This window comes from Protopterus annectens, chromosome 8.part0 (assembly GCF_019279795.1).
Source record: "Protopterus annectens isolate FY-2018-M chromosome 8.part0, PAN1.0, whole genome shotgun sequence".
NCBI lineage: Eukaryota > Metazoa > Chordata > Ceratodontiformes > Protopteridae > Protopterus > Protopterus annectens.
In genome coordinates this window covers 1,265,982,122-1,266,003,035 of record NC_056741.1, presented here as the reverse complement: position 1 = coordinate 1,266,003,035, position 20,914 = coordinate 1,265,982,122, and the positions used below count along the sequence as shown (strand labels likewise).

General features: G+C 41.1%; 1 protein-coding gene across 1 annotated transcript in view; it reads left to right on the top strand.

Moving 5' to 3' along the window:
- MEGF8 (multiple EGF like domains 8) overlaps positions 1 to 20,914 on the top strand; it is a 1,779,602-nt gene that overhangs the window by 823,229 nt on the left and 935,459 nt on the right. Inside the window, exons 22-24 of the mRNA XM_044079419.1 lie at positions 784 to 916; positions 1,965 to 2,188; positions 2,817 to 2,927. Coding sequence (XP_043935354.1) covers positions 784 to 916; positions 1,965 to 2,188; positions 2,817 to 2,927 — 468 coding nt within the window. The remainder of the gene's footprint in view (positions 1 to 783; positions 917 to 1,964; positions 2,189 to 2,816; positions 2,928 to 20,914) is intronic.

Below are 20,914 nucleotides of genomic sequence, written 5' to 3'. Positions count from 1 at the left end.
GCTGCCTGACGACAGGACAACCCAGTTGTTATGACTGCAGATGCTATCCAATTCGGACATCTACATTTATGGTAGGTACAAAACTGTACTTTTTGTACCTACCATAAATGTAGATGTTCGAAGATCCACATTGCTGCAGTCCAATTTACCCTCCCTCCTTCCCCTCTGTAGTTAGAGGCGGTTGTGTGGGTTGGATTGTAAATATTGTGTATATTGTATATATTGTACATATCATTAGTGCTAGGGTGGTTGGTTGTTGGTTTGTTGTCTTTGGGTTTTGACCTTTCTTGTTAGGGTCTTCTGACATCTGGGGCAAGAAAAGACTGAGGATATGACGTCGGTCATGCGCATTTGTACCCTGACGTCCTGATGTCAGTCTAATGCGCCTTGACCGACGTCAGCCTTATACTTTGATATTCGGGCCGACCGAGGACAGCGGACTACCCAAGTGTAAGGACTGCAGCAATGTGGATCTTCGAACATCTACATTTATGGTAGGTACAAAACTGTACTTTTCCACCCCACCTACACTGACTTTGCAGGGACCAGGTTCACTAATTAAACGCGAGTCCCTTGCATTGCAATCAGGACTGTATCACTGCACCATTTAGTCAGCATTTTAGCTATGTTTTTATGGTAGTATTGAAAGCATTCTCTGTTTGGGTCCCTTTTAAATAAGGGCTGTATTTTTTCAGAAAGTCTACTTAGTTCATAAAATGTAAATGAATACACTTGACTATTCATAAGTCTTCTCATCTTCAACATGTTTTGTTTTCTGTTTAGAATAATTATGTATATGTTTTTGATGGACTGCCTGAATTCCTGAACAATGGTATGATCCAGTCGGACAGGAATCTGATTGGTGCGTTCTGTGGCAGTGGAAGAAAGGAACCAGTGACAGTAGAAGCTTTTTCTGGTAATATATTTCAATTTCTGAAACAAAAACAATTATAGCGCTTGTGTCATTGTGATAATCCTTCTCAGAGCAGTTTTTGCACAGAAAAATAAGTATTTCTCTGGGACTTGTTACTCAGTCAAGATATCTCTGGATGTGCTTTGCATTGCAAGTTAGTAGAGCATACCTGCCAGTTGTCCAGGATTTCTCAGAATGTCCATATTTTTGCCTTGTATTTTTGGTTTGTCCTTCATAAAAATTGTTTTTCTGGCAAATCAATGAGGTTTGCAGTCACTACATAATGACAGACATTTGTTTCTGACTTCATATTCTCCAGAAAATGCATGGTAGTGCAAAACAGGTTTTCCTAGCAGCTTTCCAAGAGCAAAATTTAAAATTGCTCTGGACTTTTTTACCTTGCCCCCCCCCCCCTATTATTTTTGGCTTTGTCTAATATTCTTGTGCTAATAGATTGAGAGGTATGTAGTAGAAGTGCATTTTTTTTCCTGAAAAGCCCATTGTGATGATATTAAAAAAATAGTACAATATAATTTTATTTCCAATGTAGAATAACCATAGCTTGCTAAAGGAGTCACTTGTGAAGGAAGTGTGCCCTTGTGTCAGATTGAAGTTCTTTTTAGCTTTCCAGCATGCATTTCCAAGGGATCTCAAGCTTAACTCTCCTTAGGCCTCAATTTGTAATTCTGCATGAGAGAAACTACTACACTACACTCCTAGCTGCACTGGACTACCTTTCTTTTTGTTTTGCATATTGTGGCCTTCAGCTGAATGTAGTCTTCATACAGCCCTCACTGCCATTTGAGTTTGAGCCCTTTAATCCGTCAGTAAGAGAATTGATAACCAGAGTATTGAAACACCTTGTCATTTTTAGGTGTTTTCCTTTTTATATGGAAAGTTTTGGAGATTTACCCTTCTGTAACCATCGTCAAGTTATTGGTGAGGAGTTGGACCAAAATAAAAGTAATGATGGGCTTCTGAGAACGGTGTGTGGAATGTTTGAGTTTGTCAGCCTGTAGCTAACATTTAGTACTTCATTCTTTCTTTGCAGGCCTACTTGTGGTGTATTATGAAGCAAATACCAATGAAAGTACTGCATTGAATGGATTTAATGCTACCTATGTGACAAATATTTGCCAGCCAGCTTGTGAGGCTACTCATGACTGTCAGGGTGGGAAGTGCGTTTGTCGAAGCCCATATACTGGCTCAAAATGTGAGCTGGAGCCTTGTCCAAACAACTGCTCTGCAGAAAAGGAAGCTGGAGTATGTAATGAGGTGAGGAAAATTTGGGTTTTAGAGAAGTCTTCTGGCATTAGCCAAATGTGTTTGTTTTGCATTCTTTGTAGAGTGCATATGTGTACGTGTGTTTGTTTGTGTGCGTGTCTCTATACACACATGTATAGCACATGTGCATATATAGAATAGGACAAATCTAGTTTATTTGATCAATGAACCAGATTGTCAGAACCCAGATGGTCGACAATTTACTTTGATCAACTAAAAGAAGGCAAACAACACCCACAAACAATGTTTTTGTAGTGGGAGCCTCCCTGCACCCCATATATACCACCTGCTAATTATATACTACTACAAAATCACACTGCAGTGGAGGGGGGGATTCTTCTATCCCCACTATACCACAATCTCAGTCAAAACAGTTAAAAAACTAAATTGTTGAACATATGGTCTTGACCTTCTGAGTTTCGGTAATCTGGTTCATTGTTCAAATGAAAGGAACCTAATAGGACACAGTATATGAGTTACACAAGCACATACTGAATATTTTTCAGTGTATAAGAAACATCGAAGTTATAATGCCAACTGTTGATCACTTGCTGTGATATGCTACTTTTGTAGAAAACTAGAAAAGCAACTCAGTTCTTTCTTTCTTTCTTACTTACAGTTGCTGGGGTTCTGTGTATGCAGAGAAGGATATGCTGGACCAGACTGTAGCATTTTTGTAGATTCAGGGAAAATTGTGTGGGAAATGCTGCAGGACTCTCAGCTGAGCGCAGTAAGTACTTTTTTTTAATTTACTGGACAGTATACAGCAGTAATGTTATATGTGTACTGGAAGTTCAGTAGCTTTTCTTTATTCCATTATGTTAACATAGTTATTATAATTGTCTTTTAAATGAGCAGTGTACAATCTTTTTAAGTAATACTTTTCTGAATGAGTCTTATCCCATCTCACTGAGGGACCAGTAGGATTCCAGCTTTAGTGCAAGCTGCTGAGTGATAACTTCAGCTTCCCAACTTTCCAGCACATCACAGCCAGCTAACATCCAAACTGTACAACATCCTTAAGATGGTAAGAGGAAGAAGTATAAAGACATGTATTTTGCAGGTGTAAATCACCCCTGCAGTCCTTATGCAAAACTGAAACACTGTATTTGCTGTTGCATATATACATGCTAATTGTAATTCCATGATCATTTATGGATAGCCATCGAGAAAGGGAGAACAGTTAGTTTTGTGTAAAACCATTCATTCCCCTTTTTCCATAGTTATGCTTCCTTAGGAAAAGCCATCTTAGAAATACACATGACTTTTGTCTTGTTTATTGTTCATAAGCTATGTACCAGTGTTAAAGCTATATGGTCATCTAGTAATGCAGACTCCAAGATTTCTGGATCAAACACTATGTCCCCAGCCCAAGAATCCATCCATTTGTTAAAGAATTCTGAGTTCTTACTTTGTCTCTAACTTAAGTGGTAGTTTATTCCATAATATCACCAATCTTTGAGTTATGCAAGAATGATGTAATTGTGTCCTCATAGTACACAAGTCAAACGTCATAGCCTGTTGTCTTTGTGTTAAACTACAGTTGTAAACGTTTGTAGCTTGTACACTAGAGCTGTTAGACTTTGTAGGAAAATATTTTACCATGGATGTAACAATAATGAGTAGTAAATAGATTTAGATATTTACATCTATTATTGTGACAATAATCTCCATGAAGTAAAATCCTCTTGGTGAATTTTTTTAAACAATAAACAGCTTTATTAAGTTAGGAGGGTGGCCTAATGGTTAAGGTGTTTGCCTTACAAACACAAGGTGCAGGGTTTGAGTCTCACAAGGGATAACTGGCTAAGCTTAAAATGGCTCGCAAGGGCAGCTAGCTTAGTACTAATCTATGAATCTATGAATCTATGAATCACTTGTGACACAGGCAGTCATGCATTTATATAAATAAAAAAACATATTGAGAATCCCAGCTGCAAGCATTTTACATCACAAACCATATTGACATAATCCTAGTTGCAAACATTATACATCACTTATTCTACTTCTTTCGGCTTTTCCCGGTTAGGGGTTGCCACAGTGGATCGTCTGTCTGCTCATGATTGGCAGTAGAGTTTTTACGGTGTTGAGTTGCCAGCCCGGCGCCCAACCTTCCAAGTAAGGCGCACGCACTCTCGCGCCTAAGGCCAATTTAGTGTGTCCAATACACCTACAGCATGTCTTTGGGATGTGGGAGGAAACCGTAGCACTGGGAGGAAACCCACGAGACCACAGGGAGGACATGCAGACTCTACACAGAAGGCACCCGAGCCGAGAATCGAACCAGAGAACCTCTTGCTGTGAGGTGACAATGCTAACCGCTGCACCACCGCAGCTGCCCATTATACATAACTTATAATCTACCCAATTATTGTCAGTCAGACGGTACATAGCTCATTCAAGTCCTGCCTTCTTTTAAACCTCATTCCTCTCCTGTATGTATTCTTCTCACAGTTTCCATTTTTTTTCCTATGTAATTTGTTCCTACCGTTTTTTTAAAGATCCCAATTCTAGTTGTTTTATTTCTGCTACTATATTCACTACTTCTAGTACAGTAGTTTAGAGTTTGATTTCCATTTTCTAGTAATTGTTTATTTTTTGGCAGCCACCATAATTAGATTCAGCAAGGCCTTGCTATGTATAGGCAGATGTTCTTCGTGTTTCACTGTTGCATTCATTACATTTGGGTTATCTGCTTGCAGGTAGCCCTCAGTCGGCCTGATTAACAAAGTCTTGGGTCCTGCGTCGGTTGCTGTCCCTTCTTCCATGCCGTCAGGTCGTCAGGGGTATAAAACATGCAGCTGACGCCATTACATCTGTCTTTCTTGCCATGCGGTGCCCAAAGCAGAAGCAGTTCACAAATGCCAGTCGGCTGACTCCTGAAATTTTCATTTTCGAGTTTCAGAACCGAAGTCTTCAAGTAAAGCTAAGTACCCCATTGGGGAAACTTTTTCTTTCTCCTTACTGATGTCAGTAAAAGTTAATAATTGCATTAGTTGTGGAAAGCAAATACCTCATGAAGATTTTCATTCGTACTGTATTCCTTGCCTAGGCCCTGACCACGACATACCTTGCTGTCGGTTTTGTGCTTTATTTAATCAGCACACTATCTGTTGTCGGTATATTTTCACCTCTAAATATTTCGGTTCTCGTTTTAATTATCCAGAAATGTCTTCGGTTAGCCATCCGACTACCGGGATTCCGAAAAAACACAAAGATAAAGACAGAGACAGGCCGCCGAGGTCCAAAACTGCTGACGGCGCTTCTCGTAAGCCAGTTGCCAGTTTGCCGGTACTCAGTGAGGCGGTTTCGCAGCCCCTGATACCCGCTACTTCTGATTCGCAGGCCTCTACTGAGACCCATTCGGAGTCTGTTATGCCACAAGATGCTTCAACTGTGGAACCCCATGGATGTCTCTACCTTGGATGGGTCCGGAGACGCTGTGCAGGCACCGCCTTCTGAGAGTGTATTCAGGCCTATGGACTTGCATATTAAACCAACGCCTCCTTCTTTACTTAGGCCTAAATCTCGATCCATGCCTAACAGGCCTCTATGCCTAAAAAAACAAATGATTAGAATGGCTGAAGATCTAGTAACTCTAATCAGGGGTAGCCAACCCCCCCTTCTAAGAGGCCTAGGACTGAAGTTGATTATGAAGCTTCTGATCAGGATTCTGTTTCTGATTCTTCTGATGGTCTGGATTTGCCCTTGTCTACTTATGAAGATTCTGATGCAGAGGACTCCATTCCCTCTGCTTCCCCTCCTGAGGAGTTTTCTTTTGGGGAAACCTTACATACTCTAAGGGAGCATTTCCAGTGGAAAAGCCAAGATTTTTCTGATTCAAAAAAGAGGCTTAGGGATTTCCTTCTCCTACCTCAGCATAGGCCTTTAGCTATTCCTCCTGTACTAGACATTGTTGATGATGCTTTTTCGGAATCTACTTTGGCCCCTGATTCCCTGCCTCCTGCTCCCAGAAAACCTGACTGATACTACAGGGTCCCTGAGTCCCACAAGTTCCTTTTTAAAAATCCTATTGCAGATCTAGAGACTATTTTCACAGGGGCCCAAGGGCATTAAGGCTTCTACTGCTAAAAATCCTACCTCTTCTGATAGAGACTCCAGGGTGCTGGATAGATGGGGTAAGAAGGTTTACACTTCTTCAGCCTTGGCCATTAGGGCTTTAAACTGCCAGTTTCATATATTAAAGTATCAGCAACATGTTATTGGACTGCTTAAACAGAAAATGATGTTGATTCCTGACAGTGTGCAAAATAAAGAATTACAGGATTGAATGCATTCTGCTGAACAAGTTGGAAAACATACTTTGCAATGTGGTTTTGATTCATTAGAGGCCTCTTGCAGGGCTGCTGTTACTGGGTCTGTGCTCAGAAGGCATGCTTGACTTAAGGAGCAATCTTTGCCTGATCATGTTAAAACTAAATTGTTGGATGCTCCTTTAAATCAGGACCGCCTGTTTGGCAACAAGGCTGAGGAAGTTCTTAAAAAGATGGACGATAAAGCTAAATCTATGCAAACTGTGAAATATTTTTTACAAGTTCAGCCTCCTAGATTTAGTAGGCACTGGCCCTCTAAGAATTGCTCCTTTCCAGCCCCTTCCAGGTCTTCTCAAGCCAAACCCAGACACAGCAAAAATCCCAGGTTTCAGTCCCAGGGGACACACACAACTAAGCAGTGGGAGGCCTCCACTTCCATATCTGGGAATAAGACTCCCCCCTATGGTAAACTGTCTCAATGACTTCCTTTTAAAATTTCCAAGCACTTATCAACTGACTGCCCCTTTGGGGGGAAAGATTGCTCTTCATGCAAAGAATTGGGAGCTCATTACCCAGGATAAATGGGTTTTAAATATAGTTTCCCAGGGATACAGATTTCACTTCCACATGTTGCTAACACCAAGCGGGTGGCTGGACCTACCCCCAAATCAGTGGGCAGAGGCCCAAAAACAAGTACTTTCTGTCTTAAGCATGGGGGCTATTCAACTGGTACCAGAAGAGGAAAAGAGACTAGGTTTCTACTCAAGACTTTTCCTGGTACCCAGAAAAGACAATTCATGGCGTCCTATCCTGGACCTGTCTACTCTAAACACCTTTTTGGCGATTCCAAAATTCAAGATGATGACTCTTCAGTTACTTCCTATGCTAGGCAAAGATGCCTGGTTGGCAGCACTAGATTTAAAAGAAGCATACCTGCACATCCCAATCAGGGAATCTTGTAGAAGATACCTATGCTTCAAAGCAGGCTACACGCAGTTCTCTGCACTGCCCTTTGGCTTATCTACTGCACCCAGGGTATTCACAAAGTGCCTAGCTCCAGTTATTGCATTTTGCAGGCAAAGAAATATTCAAATATACCCATACCTGGACGATTGTCTAATTCAGGCAGAAAGCCAGGACATACTTTTGAATCATCTGGCCTTTGTACAAAGGGTTCTAACTTGTCTGGGGTACACCATAAACGAAAATAAATTACACCTGGTACCCTGTCAACAAATTATATTCCTGGGAGCAAGCTTGAATGCAACTTCCCAGATGGCATACCTCACACCAGAGAAAAATTCATTTGACAGCCTACTTCAAACAAGTAGCTACAAAAACCCTGCTATCTGCAAGACAAATACTGCAAGCCTTGGGGTTCATGGCCTCCTGCATTCTTCTAATTCCATATGCAAGACTGCATATGAGGAAACTACAGTGGTGTCTAAAAAGCGTATGGTGTCAACATTTTCAAGACCTAGAAACAATGATTCCTATCATACTTTGTTTACGCCTAGAGTTCCTTTGGTGGGCAGAGGCCTGCCACCAAAAGAAGGGACTTCCTTTCACACCACCCCCTGCCACCCAAGCCCTAACAACAGACGCATCAGACTACGCATGGGGGCTCACCTGGCAGGGAAGTGCATTCAGGGCAAATAGAACCCATGTCAAATGCACCTGCATATCAATCAAAAAGACATGTTAGCTGAACAGAATGCTCTGACAGCCTTCAAGGGCCACATTCTTCCAGGACAACTAATGGTAAAGACGGACAACACCACTGTTATTTGGTACATAAACAAACAGGAGGGTACACATTCTTACCCCCTCTGCAGACTAGCCATGGCATTGTGGAACACAGCCTTGAGCTACCAAGTGCACCTACAAGCTCAATTCCTGCCAGGAAAATTAAATACACTGGCAGACAGGACTAAGCAGAAACCTCATGGACCCACACGAGTGTAAACTGGAGCCAGGGATTTTCTATATGTTGACAAACAAGTGGGGGAGCCCAGATATAGACCTGTTTGCCTCTCCCCAGAACTACCAATTGGACAAATTTTGCACACGTACTCCCCATAAACAAGCCTGGAAAGTGGATGCTCTGTCCTTCAGCTGGAAAAACCTATCAGTCTATGCCTGCCCCCCCTCTGCCTCAGCTCTCCAAAGTACTACTAAAAATCAAGCAGGACAAACCAAGGATGATTTTGATTGCTCCAGACTGGCCGTGCCAACACTGGTACCCCCTTCTGCACAGTTATCTCCATGGCACCTGCCTCAGACTCCTTCCCTGCTGTCTCAGCAGGAGAACCAGATTCTGCACCCTCAACTTCTAACACTGAACCTTGCAGCCTGGCTAATTACTTAATCTCTCCTTTACCATCCCTTAGCAAACCTGTGATGGATATCATTTTAGAGGCAAGGAGGCTAGTACTAGAAAATCTTATGCTGAAAAATGGAAAAGATTCTGTGCCTGGAATCAATCTCAAGGGATGAGCACAGCAGCACCCAATTTAGGGCCTGTCTTTATCCATCATTAAAATCCACGCCTCAGCCATTTCAGCTCATTATAACACTGAACCTCCCCTCTTCTCTCATCCACTGCTCAAGCAGTTCCACAGAGGGGCCAAAAATTTGAGACCACCCAGGAGAGCTTCAACCCCAGTCTGGGACCTTAACGTTGTCTTGGAGAAACTCATGCTACCTCCCTTCGAGCCAGCTGCTAAAATTTCTTTCTTGGAAAACAGCTTTCCTTTTAGCAGTCACTTCAGCTAGAAGGATATCTGAATTACAGGCTCTTATGCAGTGGAGCCTTGGTGTCCCTCAGAACCAATCCATCCACCATGCCCAAGGTGGTATCCAGTGTGGCTCTTAATCAGTCCATTCATTTGCCAACCTTCTTTCCCAATCCACAGAATAAAGGGGAATGGATACTGCATTCCTTAGATGTGCACAGACAACTTAGATTCTACTTGGACAGGACTAAACCTCAAAAGAAATCTGAACGACTGCTGGTGGCATTTGCTGCAGGGGCAGAGGGGAAGACTATTTCAAAGCAAACCATTTCTAAATGGATAAACCATTGCATTCATTTCTGCTATAAGCACCATGGAAAAACTATCCCCCAGGGGATCAGACCTCACTCCACCAGGGCTGCATCTACCTCTACTGCCTTTCTCAGAGGCGTCCCTACCAGGGACATCCTAGAAACTGCTACCTGGACTTCTGTACATACTTTCACCAAACATTATCATTTGCCAATTTTCTCTAAATCCAGAGCTTGCTTTGCCACTGCAGTCTTGCAGGGTCTTATAGCTGGCCCTAATGCTATCTAAATTCCACCTCCCAACCATAGCTTTGGGAATCTACCCAAATGTAATGACTGCAACAGTGAAACACAAAGAACATAGTACAGTTGTGTACACTTACTATAAATGTAGATGTTTGAGTGTATTCACTGTTGCAGTCCTGGTTACCCTCCCTCCAGCCCCCTAACTTCTTTTGACTATACCTCTACTTTCCTTTACTATGCTTAAAAGCCTTTTTGGTGAATTTGCTTTTTTGTTGGAGGTATATCTTTGTACTTTTATATTTAATTGCTTCCTATTAGGGGGGGCACCTGACATCTGGGGCAAGAAAAACTGATGTAATGGCATCGGCTGCATGTTTTATATCCCTGACGACCTGACGTCATAGAAGAAGGGACAGCAACTGATGTAGGACCCAAGACTTTGTTAATCAGGCCGACTGAGGGCTACCTGCAAGCAGATAACCCAAATGTAATGACTGCAACAGTGAATGTACTCGAACATCTACATTTATGGTAAGTGTACACAACTGTACTTTCTGATTCTGTATCATGGCTCAGAAAAAAACAGTTGCATAGTTACACCAATTTGCTCACCCAGTGTCTCCAACAGAGTAGTCTGCTGGGAGTTTTTAAAATCTGCCAACTCGTTATACTCTGAGAAAATATGTTCCCAGTTGCATCTTTCTTCCTCATCACACCTCCAACATTTGCTATCTTCCTGAGGAAAAATACTGTGGGGTCTACTTGAGGTATAAAAATATCTATGTAAACATTTCCAAGCAAAAATCCTAAATCATCTGGATTTTGTTGCATATTTGGGAGGCGTACATACATCCCCTACAGTGTTTCTTTGTGAATTGTTTAGCTAGTCTCTTCCCAATCCTTTTTAACCCTCTCTGATTGTTATAGTTATCATGCAGTATTTTATATTCTCTACTAATTATCTCCTTTTTTAACATCAGCTTCTGTTCTAGACTCTACTAAAAATTCTACCAGTGCTGGTCTTTAGTTTAGGATCCCCTATTTCTTTCTCTTTGCCTATACTCTGATATCAGTCCTTGATAGGGAAGGCAGTCTCTAACCTGCAGCCCTTATAAATTCTTGGTGCCTTCCCATTCTATTACTTTTCCATCTCTAATTCCTTGCCCCCTGTACCGTGGTTCCTTTACCTGTTTTCTCCAGTAAATTCCAGCCCCTTCTTGCCTATTTTCTGCATTCTTAAGTACAGTCCTCCCTATCGGCAGAATCTTCTTTCTCTATTCCCATGTTGGCTTAGTTCTTAGAATACCTTGTGCTACTTTATGAATACAATATTCTGTATGATTATTGTTATTCTCCTTAAAGATCTGCGTCCAAAATCACAGTCTTTCCTTGTTTCTTCAGCTTCCCCCCCTATTTCATCATAATCCCTTTTTACTTTGAATTATAGGTTTTGCTTGTGCTATGTATAGGATCCTTAAATGTGCAGCTCTGAAATACACCTTTAAATTGGGTAATCCCAGTCTGCCTTATTCTGTTTGGAAGAATCAGCTTATCCCACTTGACTGTTGTCATCTTCCCCTCCCAGATAAAATCCTTCAGCTCTTTATTAATTGCTGTCCAGAACTACTCTGGTTGATAATTGTATGCCTGAACTATGTATAAAACCAAATGAACTAAAACATTTCAACTGCTTGTATCTTTCTATCCATATCCATATAACAGAGCTGCCAGTTTCTTAGTTTTTGTGTTATCTTTTGTTTAGTCTGTTCTCAAATATCCTTAGCTGCCACACTGGAATCATTTTATCATGTCCCCATAAATATAGAAATTGCTGAACTAATTTGTGTGGGGATACATAATTTACCACCATTGCCTTTGTTTTAGCTTCATTAATTTTGTTTCCCAAAAAGATTTGAAACCGTCTCAAAATGATCCACAGCACTATAATGTCCTTTTTTGGTTTTTGTCAGGTATATAATAATATAATCTGAAAATAGCGCCAACTTTTCTAGACAATCATACCAGTTATAACTTTGAGTTTCTGAGTCCCTTATTTTCTTTGCCAATAGTTCTAAATGTAATGCAAATAACAAAGGGAAAGAGGACAACCCCTACCTGATTCCTCTGGTCAAGCAAAAATTGTAAGAGGACCCCCACCCACTTTAATGTTCACCTCCAATCCCTCATATAGCCTCCTAATCAACTTTATAATTTTATCAGGAAATGCAAATACCTCCATTGCCCTGCTCATAAAGTCCCAGCTTACTCTGTCAAATGCTTCCTCTGCGTCAAGACCCACAAACAACAGTGGTTCCCTCTGGATCATCAGTGTTCTGTTAATGTTGTCAGATGTTTGCGTCCTCTCACAAAACCACACTGATACATATCTATCAATTTTGGCATCACTTTTACCATTCTTTTAGCCATTATAGACATAAACACTTTATAATTATGGTTTAGTTTAGTATTGAAGTGGGCCTGTGTGAAGCTGGATCTGATGGGTCTTTACCTTCTCTAGGTATTACAGCTGTCACCACTTTCTTCAGGTTATTGGTAATTCTCATAGGTTGGTACTAGGCTATCGGCCCTAGGGCCTATGCAAGCCTAGCCATAACAATTCCCTGGATATTTCTTCCCACAATATTTACTTCTCTGGGCCCCTGTCTAGCAGGGCAACTGACATGATCCCCGGGGTGAATTTCCTATCTCCCATGCAATCATCAAGGTTCCTTTTGAAGAGGGCCAATGAGGCTCTCTGTTTGACATGTATGGACAGTCTATTCCAGAGTATGGGGAATCTCTGTGTCATGAACCTATCCCTCCAGCATGTTTGGTTCATTGTGATGACAAGGTTTAGATCTTTGGAGCATGTGGCTCTGAGGGATTGGGATTTCTTTAAGTGGAGCATGTCCAACAGCTCAGGGTTTGACATGGCCTTGTATGTTAAGCAGAGATTGCCTCTGAGTAGATGATATGCCACAAAGTATAGCTGGAGTTTTTTTAGACGGTCAGCATATGGCATTTGCTTTAGGCCTGTGATTCTTTTAGTGAGGTATTTCTGTGGCTTTTCCAGCTGTTGCAGATGTCTTGTGAGGTACATACCAAACAAGGCATTATACTCTATAATGGGTCTAATGAGGGATGAGTACAGTGGGACACTGACCTCCTTTTTTCTGGATGAAAAGCCCTTAGTGATGAGGTGTGCCACATAGAAGGATTTCCTGACTGTTGTGGCAATGTGGTTATCGAAAGTGAGACCACTGTCCACTTGTGTCCCTAAGTCTCTCCTCACACTTTCGATGTTTAGCTTCCTGCCACCTATGTGGTAATTCAGGTACATGTTGTTTTCCAAAGGGGATAACTATACATTTCTTGGCATTAAGCTTGAGCTCATGGCTCTGGCACTAGGCATCTGTCTCTGTAAGGCCCTTTTGCAGAATATCCACATCATTTGTGGATTCAATAATGGCTTCCAGTTTGCAGTCATCTGCAAACTTTGTTAGCCAGAGTCCCTTAGTGTTGGCCTGTACTTCAGAGAAGTAGATGCCAAACAAGAGTGGTCCCAGGACTGAACCCTGAGGTACTCCACTTGTCTGGAGCTGGATTTGGAGTTGGCTACTTTTACAGACTGGGTTCTGTCACTAAGCCAGTTGGCAACCCATCGAGTGATGTAGGGATTTATGCCCAGCTTATTAAGTTTTTCTATGATTCCAGAGTGGGGGGTGGTGTCGAAGGTCTTGGCGAGGTCCAGATAGGCTGTGTGGACCACCTTACGCTCGTCCACAGCTCTGGAGACTGATTCGAAGAAGTCAGTCAGATTCAGGAGACAGGATCGGTCCTTCACAAACCCAAACTGGGTGGGGGTCCAGTGTTTGAAGGTTGCCAATGTCTTTGTTTATAAGTTCCATGATAATGCGTTCCATGCCCTTGCAGATCAGGCTTGTTAGACTGATGGGACAGTAGTTCCCGGGATCCAAGGCAGATCCTCCCTTGTGGAGCGGGATAACTGTAGCTGTGCACCACTCAGTGGGCACAAAACCTGAGGTGAGGCTATGATTAAACATGACACTTAGGTGAGGTGCCAGTTCATTTTGTAGTTCATGTAGTACACAGCCTGGCTGTCATCTGGTCCCATGGATGCTGTATTCTTAGCTTTGGAGAGTGCGGTTTCTACCTGTGTGGTCATGATTATCGGAATTTGGCAATCTTTTGGTATTGAGATAGGCCCTTTAGGGGGTGAGAGGGGTGTGAAGTTGGCACTAAATCGATCTGCCAGGATACTGGCAATATCCTTGGGATCAGAATATTTAATGCCATTCTGTTGTAGCTCAGAGCAGATCTTAGCATTGCCATTTAGATTCTTGACATAGTTATAGAATGCCTTGTGGTTGTCTTTGGAATCTTTGGCAATTTTATTTTCGTAACTAGCTTTTGAGGATTTTATGAGGGATCTCAGCTTCTTACTGAGGCTGGTGAGAGAGTTTTTTGCATCCTGGGATTTTCCTCTTTTCTGCAACAGTTTCTTCCTTCTGTTGTATAGTTTGTTTATAGCAGGGGACCACCAGATTGGCTTCCTTTTTTTGGAGAAGAGCATCTTGGTTCTATTTGGGATGGCACAATTCATGCACGAGTGGATGTGCTCGTACAGTGCCTTAGTGTAGGATTCTGCAGTCGAACTTTCAGATCTCATCTGCGTGGGTGTTGTGAAGTTTGTCACTTCTGACTTCAGTAGCATGAAGTTGGCTTTGGAGAAGTTTTTTAAGGAGGTTTCCTTACTGGGGAGTGGAGGTGGGATGTGGATGTCAAAGGTGATTTGCTTATGGTCAGACCTGACCAATGAGGGGGTGACCACTGGTGTGGAGCATCTGTCTCCCATGTTGGTAATGACCAGGTCTAGGATATTGGAGCCCTTGGTGGGACAATGAATTAGTTGATCCAGGACGTTGGAATTTATGAATTCCAAGAACCGTTGGGAAAAGGAGTTGGTACCCGAGTAGTTTCCCAATTAATGGCAGGAAATCACCCAGTATTAGGGTGTTTGGTTGTAACTTAATATTTTCCAGTATGTTTAGAAAGATGTAGTGAGAATCTTGGGGCATGGTGGGGGATCTGTAGCAAGCTACAATTTGGATTGCAGTCTTACCTAGTGTTAGTTGCACCTGGAGAATTTCAGATGCATTGTGTTGAGCAACTAGCCTGGAGGTGTGAATATTCCTGGTGAATATGGACACTCCTCCACCTTTAGTGTTTCTGTCTTGGTTTTGTGGCCGAAAAGTTTGGTAAGAGTTGTAGCCTGGTATTGCAACGATGCTCTCTGGAGCCTTGAACCAGGTCTCAGTTACTGCACAGATATCGATGTTCTCCATTTTTAGGAGTGCCTCAAGAGAGTGCATTTTGAGGTTTAGACTTCTAGCATTGAGTAGCATTACCTTCAGATTTTGCATGCTTGTATCTGTTACGGTGGTGGTTTTATCCTTTGAACCTTGCCTAAAAAAGGCACTATAGGGGTGGCAAGAGCTTTAGCCAGTAACCTGAATCCCAGGGGTGACAGGTGCAAGACCATCTCTGGCAAAGCATTGCGGTTTGTCGATCATGTCTTCCCAGGCAGACAAATACTGGATCCCCTTTGAATGACACCAGAAGCTTAGCCAATTGTTGAAGTCAATCATTTTGTCCTTATACTGTGGTATCTTTCTGGGCGAAGGCAGGATGCTACTCATGGCTAGGGTCATACCTGCCTGGGTCACATGATCCAAGTGCTCTTCCATGTCTCTTTTCATGTAGTCCAGGGAGGTACATCTCAAGTCAATCACTCCAGCATGGACAATGACAGAGTCGTATTTGTACTTGTTGTGGAGTGATTTGAGTGCATGCGTTATGTGGTGGATCCTGGCACCTGACAGGCAGCTGACTGTAATTTTCTCCTTGTTCAGCCTGGTGAGTGGGACATCAGTGTGCCTAACTATACAGTCACCTATGACTAAAGTGTTGGGTACATTGTCTTGCCTTAGGGGCTGTTGTTGGGTGGCACACCGGTGTTGTGAGCTGTGTGTCACTTTGGTTGTGACTGGTGTTTGTTTGCGTTTCGGCTTTGGAGGTCCTTGTTGCTTGGGCAGGTTAATGTTAAGGGCCTCAGCATATGTGGGTTTAGTGTTGCTATGTGTGAGTGTTGATGGTGTGGGTTTTAAAGGGCTATGAGTTGCTTTAAGTGTAATGCAGGTGTTAACCTTCTCCTCTTGACTGGCCGGAGAGAGCTTTGCTTCCAGTTCGGCTATGTAAGTCCATCTCTCGCAGGTTGTAGTGTTGGGTGGTAGGAGGAGAGGGTTGTCTGTGTACATGAGGCAGTTGCCGCACTGCCCCAGTATGCCCAGATTCACCAGGTGGACAGGAGAAATCACCAGAAGCTGACCCTTGGACATGCCTGTTCTTTTTTGTAAAGTTTAAGAGCTGTTTTCTCTTACCTTTGCAAGGTACTTTGCAATTATAGACTGTTTAGTGCCTATGATTAATTTTTCCTTATTGACAAGGAGAGCTGAGTGCTTGAATCAGTTTCAGGCTTCCTAGTGCTTTCTTGTAAAGTGTAAGAGCTGTTTTCCCTTACCTTTGCAAGGTACTTTGCAATTATAGGCTGTTTATTGCCTATGATTGATTTCTCCTTATTGACAAGGAGAGCTGAATGCTTGAATCAGATTCAGGCTTCCTAGTGCTTTCCAGCAGGTTCTAGAGCAAGTGCTAGTCACAGGGGTTCAGATTTTAGTGCTACTACTGAGAAACCAGCTAGTTCTAAGGGAAAATTTGAAGAGCAGACTTTCTGCCACCTGGAATAGTTTAACTGTTGCCTTGCAGTGCTGCACGATGTGAAAAATGTGCAAACACACGCGTTTTTAAGCCAGAAAGTTGAAAGGGATAGAAATCAGCCCAAAAAGACTAATAAAATTACAATTTCAGAGCTGGAAACCACTCCTCTAGCGTTAGGCAGTACAATCCTCACCAGTGCCACTGGTAAGCAGTAGGACTTCCCTCTACCACAGCAAGGTCTGGATAGCTCTGATCACAGAAAATAAAGTCCTGAGACAAGCAAAGCCTGGGATATGGACTGGCTAGAAAAGGTGGGAAACGAGCAAACAAGATATTATTTTTTTGTTGTTGAAACAGGCTAAACAATGCAATAATACAGTAAATAAACACAGAAAAGGCTAACACACTTGAGTGTGTAGTCTTAAACAGTAAATGCAATTAAAACTCTACAAAATTAGCAATTTCAAACTTTTTAAATGAAGCAAGGCAAGTGCACAACTGAAAAATGATTTGAGGCAGTATTACAGCAGAATAAGTAGCTAGTCTACATATACAGAGAAGTCTATATATACAGAAAATCAGCTAAAACACACAAACACTTCAGATGCAGTGCAACCTAGAGTACTTGAGTTGTAGCAATATTAAGGCAATTACAGTTATAATAAATGCTCTAAAATATACTCTATATTACCAAAATGTTTGATTAGCACAGTCAGAACCAAGGAGATTCAGGCAAAAATTTTTTTTTTTTTTTTTGGAAGGGAAAAAGGAGAAACAGAAGGCCTTATCAAATGTTTTCTCTGTATTAGGTAGAATGAGCTAATGACACTAGACTGGGAGGAGTATCCCAGATCAGATTTACAGTAGGGGCAGGCAACTGCAAAGCCACCAAGTATAACAGCAAGACACCAACAGGGAGGGATGGTGGGGACAATACAAAAGCTATTAGCCTACAGTCAGTAAGCACTACAGAAAGCCACAAAATGAAAGCTTTTAAACAGATAAAGGAGCAATGAGACTCTACAGGATGCTTTTTTTAACTGCAAACAAATCAGTTACCCATGCAGATTAGTTAATAGCAATAAAAATACACTCAAAAACTGTGCAGCAGGCAGTAAAACGTGTTATATATAAATTGCTAGAAACAATAATCAGTATAAATAATTGAAAAAAACAGGATACTTGTATATCTCAGCTAACTGTTAAAACCTTCCAGATCTTTATTAGTTTTTTCCCTCCTAGCTTCCAAACTTCCACAGGAATACCATCCATTCCTGGGGACTTTCCTATAGATTGGTTATACATCACCATTTTTATGTCCTCCTACCTGTTAATAATTGAGCCTCATCTACCTCTAACCTTGGCATATTTTAATTCTTCCATAAACATTTCCATTTTGTACTTTTTCTTGATTTCCATATTTCTCTACTTTATAGAGATTTTCATAGAGTTTCCAAAGTATTTCTAGTACCTGTACAGGATCTCTTGTTACATTCCATGTTATAGGCTCCCTGAGTTTGGCAAAAGCCCTTTCTATTTTCTGTTGTCAAAGTTGTTGTGCTAAAAGTTTTTGTGCTCTAGAGTTATTATCAGAAGACAGTTGCTTAACAGCAATCTTTCTAAACTCGTGCATATTATAGAGGGTAATATATTATTTTTTGTTTAGCATTTTGCAGTTGTTCCTCTTCTTGTTCTGTGAGATTCCCTGTTTTGCAATACTTTAACATTTAGCAGTCACTCTAAATATTTTTTGTTACTTAACTATCTTTCCGTTTTTTATTTCCACCATATTTTAAAACTCCACCTTAATTTTATCCCACTCCCTAGCTATATTTTCAGAAATAAGTTGAACTTTTATACAGTTTCTTGTCGTATCCATTTGAGCCTATGTCACATCTCACAGAAGTTTTTATTTTATTGAAAGCCCTCAAACAAAAAACAAACGCACACCCAATATTCCCGTAAACCCTATTAACTTAATACTAACACAGAAAGCTGTGTACATCTTCAGATATTGAAGTTTTACGCTCCTAATAGGAACAAATTTTCCAAACTGGCATCCACACTGCAGACTTGAATTAACCTAAATGAAAGGTTAACCATGCTAAGATGCGTGGCACAGCCTGTGCTTATACTAATTGCAGTCTGTGTCTTATATCTTCCCCCAACTGGGAAAACACCTGTTCTTTCAGAGAACATTATCTCCTAGCCAGTTTGTCTTTTTTTTTCCTAGCCAATTTCTTTTTATTGGATTGTAGCCAATTTCTCTTCAGCAGATTGTCCCCATGGAGACACGAGGAACCAGGTACAGAATTGCTAAGTATATGTTTATTTGCTTGAAAAATGCCTTTGAATATTCAATATTCTTTTTCATTTACTTGCTTTCTCTTAAAACTTGTTACTAGATCAAGCTAAGGGCCTTAATCCAGTTATTCCCACGGATTCATGCAAGAATGAGAAAAGCAGTTTTGTTTTTCTTTGTTATATTTTTTTAACCAGATTTTTTTTTTACATTGCAGTGCCTGCATTTCTTAAAAATAAATAAGGCGAAAGAGAAGACGAGAGAAAAAACAGGAGCACATGTTTACAGTAGTATCCCCTTTACCCTTAAAAACACCTGAGAAAACTTAACTTTATCGCATGCAAAGAAAATCAGGCACTACAAAAATAGTACCATTAATAAAAAATTGTTTTACTTGTGACTTTCTCCCTCTTCTTCCTCTCCCTTAAGAATTTTTGCGAACATTCATGACATGAAGTAGGGCATATACTTGAGTCCCCCACAAGTCCAAAGTAGTCCAATACTTCCAGATTTTCTTGTTCTGTCATATTTCACAAATGTAATTATTGCTTTGTAGTCCCACATTTGTTAATTCCCAAGTTACTGGTTTTATTCCTGCTCATCTCCATCTCCCAAAATCCTGCCTCTCCTTCATTTCCAATTTAATCTCGATTCTTCTAGTCAACTCTCGTGCTTGCTTCCTTCTCTCCAGCATTTTCCATTGGAACATTAGAAAAGGTTTCACTGGCACAGTCTCTCTCTGGTCTTTATTACCAGAAGAAGAAGAAGCAGAATCTCCTTCTGTTTCACAGCTCACTTTTTGTTGGACAAATTTCCTCCTTAGTGTATACTTCAGCAAAAAATGTTTTTTGTCCCTCAGGGAAGAATGTTTTGAAGCTAGATGGGTACCACAGTTTGAATCTCACGCCTGCGTCTTGACATTCCCTGAGTAGTGGAATAAATTTAGTCCTTTTCTACCTGTTATACAACGAGTAATCATTCTCCATAAATACTCTATCTCCCACTTTTAGTACTTTGTCATTCAGTCACAGTTTTGTCAGAATCAAGTCCTTCTGCTGGTCGGATTGCATCTTTACTATTAAAGGTCTAGTTTGCTTTCTCAGAGCCAGTTTGGTGCATACACATGATGTGCCTTTTCAGTTAACAACTTCTGCTGTGGAGTACAAAGTCCAGTTGCTTATTTCTGCTTTCATAAAATTAATAGTCTGTTCCTTCCTGCTTTTCTCGTTCAACTGAAAATCTCAGGTTTTCCCTACATGCTTTGTCCTCTTAATTCTAATATTTTTTTGAAACAGCTCTTCTTGTGCAGTCTCATACTCTGCTAGCCTTTTCTTCATTTCAGCCTCTGATTTTTGCAGTGTTATCACTTCATTTAAATATCTGTTTAAAGCGTCTTCCATTTTTTTTCCAACTTTTTGTTGTTTGAGTTGATATGCTCCATCATTGTTTCACTTATTTTAACCAGGTCTGTATGTAGTTGTCTTTTGTTTTCGTCTAGGTTACTGGAGGTCATGTCTGGTGCTTGCAGTACTTTTCCCTGTTAGTGTTTTTTCCTCACCTTTTGTAGCAGATTTTCCTTCAGGTCCTGTGTATTTCTTTTTTCCTGGTATCCAGGCAATGTGTTACTAAAATTTACCCAGAAACACAAAAGTCCACTGGCCTTCTCTGCTGAATTTCTGTTTTCACACTGGGAGAGCTAGAATTAAGCTGTTAATCAGTGTGCAGTCATTTTGGAAGTCCTTGGTGAATTTTCTTTCTTCTCTCTCAAGATGATTCAACTTACTTTCTTGCATTGTATGTACAAACAAATGTTATTGTACTTAGAATGGTGTACCAGATGTTTCATATATTAAAGTAAGACTCATCTCTTGTGTTAAGATTTTTAAAGATGTATTCCATTTACCGCATAGTTTTGTTACTCATCAGTTGATCATGTGTGTCAAAGAAAAGATTAGCCATCATGGTTATTCCTGGGTCTTTTTATCGGGTTGCTTTCTTTAGTGGAAATTTTAGTAGGTACACAGGCGAGCCTTTGCAAAATACGTTATGTT